Source organism: Nelumbo nucifera, chromosome 3 (assembly GCF_055504915.1).
Source record: "Nelumbo nucifera cultivar China Antique chromosome 3, China Antique-T2T, whole genome shotgun sequence".
NCBI classification, from domain to species: domain Eukaryota; kingdom Viridiplantae; phylum Streptophyta; class Magnoliopsida; order Proteales; family Nelumbonaceae; genus Nelumbo; species Nelumbo nucifera.
In genome coordinates this window covers 51172959-51183614 of record NC_142651.1, presented here as the reverse complement: position 1 = coordinate 51183614, position 10656 = coordinate 51172959, and the positions used below count along the sequence as shown (strand labels likewise).

Genomic DNA, 10656 nt, shown 5'->3' with positions numbered 1-10656 from the left:
TACAGAGAGTGATGTATACTGTCTAAGTGAGCTTAAAATGGATAGACACACTTTTTGTGTATCATGTGAGATGGTTATAGATATTAGGGGGTTGAGGAGTACTAGGAATGTTAGTACAAGAAATTGTTGCAATATTTCTTTATACATTAGTTTACCACCATAAAAATAGAATTATTGGTGTTGATTTCCTGAAAAGTAGAGAAACTGAAACCATCAATTTACTTGATGTCTCCTAGTTATATTGAGGATACATAGAGTATTGGTAAAAAAACCCTAAGCCCATCAAGGAGGAATGCATCAACAATAGGTGAAAATGTTACAAGGTATCATATAATTTGATTATTTTATCGATTAATATCTTTGCATTGTGTTTTAACACATTTGTGTTAAACTAGAATTGCTTTTATATTGTAGAATTGTATAAGGGCACTAGATGGTACAATGATTTCAGTTACTATTCATGTCGAAGACACATGCGATTTATTCATGTGTTGCTTGATTGGGAAGGCTCTGCACATGATGGTCGTGTGCTTTAGGATGCAATATCTATGCCTAATGGTAAATAGTTGTGTTAGTATTGATGAATTAGTTAACTTAATATTCAATTTTATTTGTTAACATCCTTCTTTCTCATACATCACATGTGTCAAGGCCATTACTATTTGGTGGATGTCAGGTATTACAATGCAAAGAATTTTCTTTCCCCATATAAAAGCCAACAATATCATCTCAATAAATGGAGGGATGAACGACAACCATGTATTGTAGAGGAGTATTTTAATATAAGGTCAAAGTAAGGAATGTCATAAAGAGTTGATTTGAATTATTGGAAGATCCTTAGTAATCCAATGAAGAATGAAGTTGGAGAGGATTATGAAAATGAAGAGGACTAGGATAATAAAGGAGAAAGACAAAATGGAGTACATTATTACTAATATCCCTAATGATCAATGAGCCAACTTTAGAAATAATGTAGCTCATTTCATGTTTAACAACTAGAGAGCTAGAGCTAAAGCCTAATTGTTGGTTACTATATAGGATGTTTGAGTTTATTATTTTCCTTATGTACTATTTCCTTTTATTTAGAAGGTCTTTTATCAATTATGAAACACATGATACATTATTTTATCATTGTTTAGTGTATTATTTTTTTATCATTAACATGCAATGAATGAATTATATGCTAGTTCCTTTTTTATGTTTCTTTGTTGCATTTTAAATGTCCATAAGTTTTGTTGTTCATTTTTTTCATATACTTTTGAATAATTATCTTTAGTTGAAAAGATGTTTACCAATGTTGAGATTTACTTTATCTGAACATGGTATGGGGGAAAAACAAGTGCAAGTAACTTGATGAAGAAGATAAGGCATTGATCAAAACTTTACAAGAATTAAGTACCGATTCAATGTGGATATGATTCATTCAAGGATTCTCAGTTCTAGTTTACAAGCAAATCCTCATATTGATTGTAGGCTTAAATGTCTTAAGCAAAAATACTTTACAATTACTCAGATGTTAAAGGAAAGTGACTGTAAGTGGGATGATACAAAGAAAATGATTCAATGTGGAAAATATTGATATGAGCATTGGTGCAAAGTAAGTTGACCACCCATTTGTTATCTATTATACTTTGTTTGTTCCTTTATTTATTTATCTTTTGATATAGCTTTTATTATTCATAATGTTAATCTCACAAGGATGTGGGTGGCATGAATGGTTTGGAATTCAAATCGTTCTGGGAACTTGGAGAGATTTATGGTAAAGATAAGACAATTGGCCAATCAGTTGAAACTTTTAGAAAGTTTATCCACCATATAGAAGTAGATGAGGCAGAAAATGATGAAACACATATTAGCAATGACGATGGTGACTTAGGTGATAAGGGCTAATCATCCTCAACCCAACATTTCAACCTCTACAAGACAAGTAGTTCAAAGAAGAAAACTAAAGAAAAGGAAACAAGTAGTTCAACCTCTACAAGCACAAGCAGTTTAATAAGTAAGTTGTTTTTTAGGTTCTTTTAATAGGGGCAAAATTGAAATTTTCATCTAATTCCGATTTTGGCTTCTGGTTGAACCAAACAGCAACAATTGGAACATGATTCTGATTCCTGACAGAACGAAACAAGCACAAAGAATAGGTGAATCCGATTCTAATCTTATCCGTGAACCAAACAAACCCTTAAAACTATCCTTAAGGAGAAGTACACCAGACATGCCATATTTTTCAATTATCTATACCATTTATTCCTATTAAGCAAAGTTTGGGAATGCTTATTTAAAATGATATGACGGGCCAAGATAGGCTAGAAAGGAAATTAGCCCTTATTGAATAAGCACTTAAAAATAAGCCTAAATTTTGTGATTTTTAAATAAGTGCTTATTCTCATAATAAGCATTTATTTTGGAACCCAGATTTCCTATTCACTCTCTACCCGCCATATATTGCAGTCACACATCTCTCAATTCATAATAGAGATATGTGGCTGCAATTAACAACGGATAAAGAGTGGGTAGGGAAAGTGAGTAGAAAATCCCATTTGCTCATTTTGGACTTATTTCCCAAACACAAATAAGTACTTATTAGTGTGATCATGAGTGTTTATTTTTAAGCACTCCCAAACTTAGAATTAATCGGTTGCACCACAATAATTTTTCTCCATTAAAACCATGAAAAAATGAATTTCGTCCAGTGTAGATGGTGTGCCAACTACTAACAGGTTGCCTTGTCTAGAGTAGCCGTTCAATTTCCCCACATATAATCAATTGAAAAAGGTAACGCCACCATAGCTTGGACTGAGCCAAGATCAGCCTTGGACCAGCCTAATTCAACTTGAAGAGGTTTAGGCCCAGGCCCTATCGAAGTCTTTTGAGAAGCTGTCCAACTCCCAATCAGTCGAAAGTAGTTTAGAACCTTTTCTCCAACTCCCAATTAAAAAAAAAACGCCGAAAGTAGTTTAGAACCTTTTCTCCAACTCCCAATTAAAAAAAAAACGCTGTTAACTCCCAATTGACAACCTTTTGTTAAATTTCTAAATACATTTGGTGTAATTAATAAGGGTTACATCATGTTACTTTATCTATTTCATTTTTTTCTAATCTAACGCATTAAATTTGTAAAGCTATAGAAATCATGTTTGACATCAAACTGCAAAGTTCAATCTGGTTGGAAAATTAACCAACTACAAGATTTGCTGACAAACCCTTCTTGATTTAAAACATTGTTCTGAATTAATCTAAAACCATAGATGATAGACCTGACCCACCATGTCAGACCAAATGAGTCAGGTTAATCAATTACTTCTACCAATCACATCCTAGGCCGGCCACAGCTTCACTAATAAAATAATTCCCTTGTTCCAAACCCAACACCTATTGCATGGGAGTGGATGTGAAGTGCCAATAGCCAGTCAACCATCTGACTAAGGGTCCGTTTGGGAGGATTGAACTAAAGACTTAGTTAAGCTGGTTCAGTCAATTTAGGTTCTCTACATAACTTTTAGGCTGCCCATGTGCAAAACACCTTAAAAAGCTAATAGCCGTTGTGCTCCAGCCCTCCCAAATAGGCACTAAATTAAAGATTAAAAGTTTAAGACCTAAGCTGATTCAGTTGCTTTTAAGTGCTCCAGATGAGCTATTCAAATAAGCTGTGAAGCAGACAGCCCTTCAAATACCGACCAACAGCAAAAAATCTGGGCTGTAGGTGTGAGGCCCCGCCTCGAAAGCCAGAAGTTCATGTGCTTTAGCCCTCTTAGACGGGCACTACAGGTGGATTGGCATCATCCAGCTTTTGTTTAAGGTTCCTCCATGAGCCCGAACATCTTCCTGTAAACCGAAGACCTTCAACTTATGCATTTGAACATGAATTTAAGATTTTCACCAAAAGTTTGCAGCTTTAGGTCTGACCACGAATTGAGCAAAATACTATACTAGTCCAACCATACAGATAAAAGGAGCATATTTATATGATTGTCAAGCTCACAATTTGAAACGTGTCAATGAGTTCCCGTCAAGTCCTTTTGCAATGATGTGTTGAATATACTCTTGGACCGTGATTTCCCTGTAGATGGGTGGATTTTCTTCTGACAACAGCTCCTTGATCGGCCCATACAACTTCCCGGATGCCTGATTTACAGGTGTGGTGAAAAAGCACGCCACCGATACTCTGGGGCCGATGCGGTTTGCGAGTACTCTGTGTTCTACGCTTTTAAATCTATCATTTGAGATAAGCTGCAGGTAGAAACCCAAAACAAATTGTCAATCTGAAACTCTGAACCGGCAAAAGCATCACACTCATTCTAATTTGGGTAGTTATTAGTCATAAAGCTTACCTGTAGAAGATCTCCAATATTGACAATCAAAACTCCAGGCATCGGCAGAACATCGACCCACTGCTTTTCATGAAGGACTTGGAGGCCACCGATGTTTTTGTCTTGTAGAAGCACAGTAAGGAAATCAATGTCTGCATGCTTACTGGTACCCATCGTCAATTCCGGCTCTGGGCATGGTGGATAGTAGTGGGCCAGCAACGCATGCCCCTCGGCACACCCAATGTCTACCAGGTGTTCTGGCTTAAGTGTCAAAGCCTCTGACAGCAACTCAAACAAGATAATCCCTAATTTTTTCACTTGTTTGGAGTATTCCAGCATTATATCTCTACAATTCAAGAATATACATAAAAGTATACCAAAATTAGTTCTGAAAGATTAACGGTGTTATTATAATTAATAGCCATCTAGGCCACCTTATAATTATCACAAGATGATCTAAAAAAGGGGAGCAAATAGAACCAAGAACATAGAGAAATGAAAATCATGATAAACTTTTTTTTTCTATATATGAAGGTTCATTTAGATATCATCTGAAGTGAAGATGCTAAAATGGGCTAGGCCGACTCTGTTAGCCACCCCATCTGAAGTGAGGTGGGTGTCAGGAGAGCCTGATTCCACGGTTTTAGCCCAGGGCTCTTCGAACGAGAGTAGCTTACTTTTCGGAATTAGATGTTTGTTTATCTCCGAGGCAAGATGATCAGAGGATAAGAGTTGTAAGATTCCTGGAAGGCTTGGTCTTGAATCTATTTGTTCTGGTTGTGGCCTCTCGTGGGAAGTTTCGGAGATCGTGGTTGTTCTAGAGTCGCTCCGTTTCAGTTGATATAATCAGAAAAAAAAACAAGAATTTCATCCTTGGCTGTATCAAATTATCAATTATATAGGAAGGCTCATTTATCGTTGCTTGATACGTACCAGGTCGTCTATTAATTTTTGTGTTCATGACATACCTACACACAGCAGGCAAATCTTCGGGCTGAGGCGGCTCCGGAGCCATGAAGCAATAGAAACTGTCCCTCCAATTAGCTGCTGGTGATTGATACAAATGATTATTGCTATTATACACCAGTCTGCGCCTCAAATCACGTGTATAGAACTTTTTCTTCACTTCAATGTCCTGTTCGTAGAATCCACGCACCCCTTGAAGCATCTCATCCAAAACATTTACAGGGATCCCATGATTCACCACCTGAAAGAAGCCCCACATCTCTGATGCATTCCGAACTTCCTCGACAATCTCCCTGCGTCGAATAGCATCTTTGCCGATGCCATCTAGGTCTATGACCGGAATTGTGAAGTGGGTCTGATTGGAAACTGACCTACCATCATACTCTTCAGGTGGGTGGATGAATATACGAGGAACCTTCACCAGGCCAGAGTCTACTAGTCCTTTTACGCCAGCTTTAGAGTCGTCGAATTCCTTTAATTCTTTCATCCGATCATAATCCGATTTTATCAGTATTCCAGATGAATCTCCGCCATCGCCAGAGACCACCATCCTCCTCAATTTCTTTTCTGAGTTTAGAAGATCTGGACGAGGAGATGGAGGAAGACAATCGCCCTTAGAAAGAAACAGACCCTAGAGATCAAAAGAAAGTTGCTAAAAAGATGAAACAGACAGGCATGGAAGTTCTACCAAACTCACAGCATTGACAATCTCAGGCCAGTATTGTTAAGTAGTCTTTTTGTCTTTAGGAAAAAATTCTGAACAGTATCCTGAACTTTTAGGGTTGTCTCTCTCTTATCAATTTCCGAATTTTTAAACGTGTCTCTGCAGTATCTTGCAGACTTGGACTTTTAATTTGTTTTTGATAAGTCCCGTTAGTCGACCGTCAGTCAATAACATCACGTGATGTCAAGTGTGAATAATTTTTTTAAAATGGCAAAATTACCCTTTTCTATACTTATTGACCATTTCGCCCATTGTGTTTGAGTGTTAATACAGTCGAAGGGAAAAAGGGAAGGGGAACAAGGACACCGAAGTTCACCATCAGTGATCTCACAGTAAGCTCGCCGTCAACGATCTCCCAAGTTCAAACTCGCCATCAACGATCTCCCAGGTTCAAACTTGCCGTCAACGAACCACTGTTGGAGATCTCCTTTCAGTGTCCACCGTCAACCGTGAGCAACTGTTGAATTTCTCCATTCAGTCTCCACCGTCCACCGTGAGCCACTATTGAAGCTCCTTGGCGACGACAACCGTGATCCCCTGTTCAAGCCCCCCCATCCCCTGTTCAGTCTCCATCGTCCACCATAAAATGCATTGCTATTCCTATCCGAAAATCAAGAAAAAGTGAAGATGTCTAAACCCAAAATAATCTACATCTATCGACTAAACAAGACTAAAGAAGACAAAGAAACCATGGGATTTTTGTATGTCTAACGAATGGACAACACAAGACAACTGATCTAAAAATTCAACAGAGAATCATAACCAAAGGGGCAAAAAATATGGTTAAAAAGCGATTTTTTTACCTTCTTCTCCGGCGACGACAAGGGGGTGTTGCCTTCCCTCGCGATGACCACTATGTAGTATCTTCTTCGACGACGGTAAGGTATTGATATTACTTTCTTCCTGTTAAACAACCGTATCAGAGAAAACCCTCTAACCACAAACCGGATTGAATGCCCATTTAATCATCGGCAAAGATTTCAAGGTACTAGAAAGTGGCCTCTGGCGTTTATCCGAACAATCACACCGGTGGCAAACACTACAACCTCAGAACAAAGACATCGTTTTGATTGGGAAACCAGATCTGCACGTAACCTTCGAGAAATAGAAGAGGAAGGTCTGTCGTCGTTCCTCTGTCGGCAAACGAAAACAGAGCAGTGGCGCACCCGTAACTGTGTGTTGCACTCTTCCTGGCGAAGCAACCCATCGGACGAAGCCCTGTGAAACGGTTCGGTCTCCGAAGCGAAGAAGGTCTGCGATCATAAGAGGTACAAGCGGCGCGAGAGTGCCATTTTCAGGCACCGTTGTCGTCGTCTCTCTGTCGACAAACAGAAACAGAGCAGCGGCGCACCTGTAACTGTTCGCTGCACTCTTCTTGGGCGAAGCAACCCCGCATCGGACGAAATCCTTGTGAAACGGTTCCATCTCTGAAGCTAAGAAGTTCTGCGATCACAGGAGGAACAAGCGGCGCGAGAGTGCCGTCAACAGTTTTTCCACCATGACCGGTGGAGAAGACAGTAGGAAAGGTGCAGGGAGGGACATGGTCATATTCTCGCCATACTACTTGCACCAGTCTGACAACCCTGATCATTTCACCTGTCCAATTGAAAGGTGATAACTACGAGGAGTGGGCTAGATCTATGAGGAACGCCCTCAGAGCAAAGAGAAAGCTCGGGTTCATTGACGGAAAGTTGGATAAACCAACAGATGATTCGACCGATATCGAAGATTGGTGGATGGTAAATTCAATGCTGGTTGTATGGATTTTCAACACAATCGAACCAACCTTGTGAATCACTATATCATATACGGAGAGTGTGAAAGACTTGTGGGAGGATCTGCGACAGAGATTCTCTATCGGGAATGGACCGCGAGTTCATCAATTGAAGGCTGACTTGGTCGCTTGTAAACAACAGGGACAAGCAGTGATGGCTTACTACGGGAAGCTGAAGGTCATGTGGGACGAGCTGGCAGAATATGATCCAGTACCCGCATGTCGCTGTAGCGGTTGCAACTGCAAAATTGCGACCATACTTGAAAAGAAGCGAGAAGAAGAGAGGGTACATCAGTTCTTGATGGGTCTTGACGACGCAACTTATGGCACCGTACGTTCGAATATTTTGAGCATAGAGCCGTTGCCGAATTTAAACCGCGTCTATGCAATGGTCATTCAAGAGGAAAGGCATCAAAGTATAGCCAAGAGCAAAGAAGAACGAAGTGATGATGTGGGTTTTGCAGTACATGCTGGTGCAAAAGCAGCTGCTGCACGTACAAAGGATAAAAGCGTGAGTTGTACACACTGTGGACAATCCGGACATGAAGCAAAGGATTGTTTCCAGGTGATTGGATATCCGGAATGGTGGGGAGATAGACCACGCTCAACCGGGAAAGGAGGAGGCCGCGGACGAAGTGGTTCGGGCGGACGAGGACGAGGAAACAAGGCAAGAGCAAACGCTACCCAAGCAGCGGGAAGTGAGAGTGGAGGACAGAAAGTTGGAAGCACAAATGATCATGACCATAGCAGGTTTCCGGGGCTGAGCGGAGATCAATGGACAACCCTTCTCAATATTCTGAATTCACATAAATCTGGTGAAAAACTTTCCGGTAAGAAAAGTTTTACTGATTAGATAATTGATTCCGGGGCTTCGCACCATATGACTGGAGACATTAATTTGTTGATTGAAGTCCAAAATATTATGTCGTGTCCGGTTGAACTTCCTAATGGGAAGCAAACTACCGCAGTGATGGAAGGGACTTTGCATTTGGGTGGAAATATTTATTTGCATCGTGTGCTTTTCGTACCAAGAATGAACTACACTCTCATTTCTGTAGCTAAATTATTGCAAGAGAAACTGTATTGTCACTTTTACTGACAAGCTATGCGTGATACAGGACCAAACCTCGAGGACTCTAATTGGAGCGGGTGAGCAGTGTGATGGGGTCTATCAGTTCAGAGGTGCAGCACCAGTTCGAGCAAATCGGACAAGTGGAATAAGTGAATGGGAGTTGTGGCATCGCAGATTAGGGCATTCGTCTAAACAGATATTATCTCATCTTCCTAAAGTAGATAAATTGAACAGTAAACCTGAAAGTGATAAGCCATGTGATGTTTGTTACAGAGCAAAACAAACTAGGGAAGTTTTTCCTGAAAGTAAACATAAAGCTGATGATTGTTTTTCTCTAATTCATTGTGATACATGGGGTGCTTATAGAGTACCTGCTTCCGGTGGTGTCGTTTACTTTCTAACCATTGTTGATGATTATTCTCGTGCTGTGTGGGTTTACCTGTTACTTGAAAAAAGTGAAGTAGCACATATTGTTGAGAATTTCTGTGCCATGGCAGAACGCCAATTTGGCAAACCAAGTCAGAATTGTTCGAAGTGATAATGGAACAGAGTTTAAAAGCCTGAAGTCGTACTTTGAAACTCATGGCATTCTACATCAAACTTCCTATGTTGGAACGGCACAACAGAATGGTCGAGTGGAGAGAAAGCATAGGCATATTTTGAATGTTGCGAGAGCATTGAGGTTTCAAGCAGGTTTGCCTATTCGTTTCTGGGGAGAGTGTGTCTTGACTATCGGATACTTGATAAATAGGACACCTTCTTCCGTACTTGACGGGAAGACTCCGTATGAGGTACTGTTCGGGACGACACCCCGGTACGAGCAAATGAGAGTGTTTGGCTGTCTCTGCTATGCCCATTGGAGCCCTCGAGATAAGGATAAGTTTGGAGCGAGGAGTAGGAAATGCGTTTTTGTAGGCTATCCCTACGGGAAGAAAGGTTGGCGCGTATATGATGTTGAGAGCGGTGAATATTTCGTCTCCCGCGATGTAGTCTTCCATGAAGATATATTTCCATATGCCAACGATTTAGAAGTACCTCTTGAAAACAACCCTGGCCCGGCAATTGCGGCTATAGTTGATGATGATGTTAATCACAGCCACAGAGGAAATAAAAACAGGGGGAGTGACGAAGAGGATATCTGTGCGAATGATAGGGAGAGCTTTCAACATACTAATAGAAGAGAGGAGAAGCAAGGCAATGGAGGGGATGTGCAGAAAGTGGAAGCTAATGGCAGTGAGGACAGAATTAGTGTGGATCCAGCACCACAAACAACACTAGAAGAGCAACTTGGCAGGGACATCGACATCACACACTGTTTGTTTTATTAAAGCCCTATGTAACCTACACTGCTCGATGTCTGAAAGACCCCATTCGCACTCAAGCCAACTCTGAATCAAAGTCCTCAGGTATGACCCCCTATCCCATAGCAAATTATGTGAGATGTACTAACTTCTCCGCTAAACATCAAGCTTTCTTATCTGCGGTCACTGCAGGAGCCGAGCCTACCAGTTTTTCTGAGGCAGTAAAAAGTGAGCAATGGAGAGAAGCTATGAGGAAGGAAATCCAGGCTCTGGAGGATAATGATACATGGACATTGGAATCTCTACCTCCCGGAAAAAAGGCCATAGGGAGTAAATGGGTCTATAAGATCAAATATAATTTAGATGGGACGATTGAACGGTATAAGGCACGCCTAGTTATTCTCGGGAATAGACAGGTTGAAGGATTGGATTACAATGAGACTTTTGCTCCTGTGGCCAAACTGACAACAGTTCGAACCTTCTTAGTCGTGGCAGCCGCTAGGAATTGG

The 10656-nt window shown here is 40.5% G+C and overlaps 1 protein-coding gene across 6 annotated transcripts; it reads right to left on the bottom strand.

Moving 5' to 3' along the window:
• Window positions 1-3128: 3128 nt before the first annotated feature.
• Window positions 3129-7560, bottom strand: LOC104600844 (1-aminocyclopropane-1-carboxylate oxidase homolog 1-like). Of its 6 annotated transcripts, none has more exons than XM_088901159.1 (6): window positions 6804-7560; window positions 6317-6600; window positions 5279-5858; window positions 4332-4656; window positions 3983-4230; window positions 3129-3825 (listed from the first exon to the last, which is right to left on the bottom strand). In XM_088901159.1, exons 3-6 carry the CDS (start codon window positions 5824-5826, stop codon window positions 3795-3797), a joined length of 1152 nt encoding a protein of 383 aa, XP_088757285.1. In that variant the 5' UTR covers window positions 5827-5858; window positions 6317-6600; window positions 6804-7560; the 3' UTR covers window positions 3129-3794. The 6 variants fall into 6 exon arrangements, with proteins under 6 accessions (XP_088757285.1, XP_088757286.1, XP_088757284.1 ...); XM_088901160.1 differs by having other exon boundaries at window positions 6317-6537; XM_088901158.1 differs by lacking the exon at window positions 6317-6600.
• Window positions 7561-10656: the final 3096 nt, after the last annotated feature.

Bases quoted from the DNA above. Each gene is read 5' to 3' on its own strand.
- LOC104600844 (XM_088901159.1), bottom strand. From the start codon at position 5,826: ATGGTGGTCTCTGGCGATGGCGGAGATTCATCTGGAATACTGATAAAA. The intron at 4,657-5,278 runs GTATGTCATGAA...CTTGAATTGTAG, and splicing joins GATTTGCCTGCTGTGTGTAG to AGATATAATGCTGGAATACT. The intron at 3,826-3,982 runs GTGAGCTTGACA...TTCGGTTTACAG, and splicing joins TCATTGACACGTTTCAAATT to GAAGATGTTCGGGCTCATGG.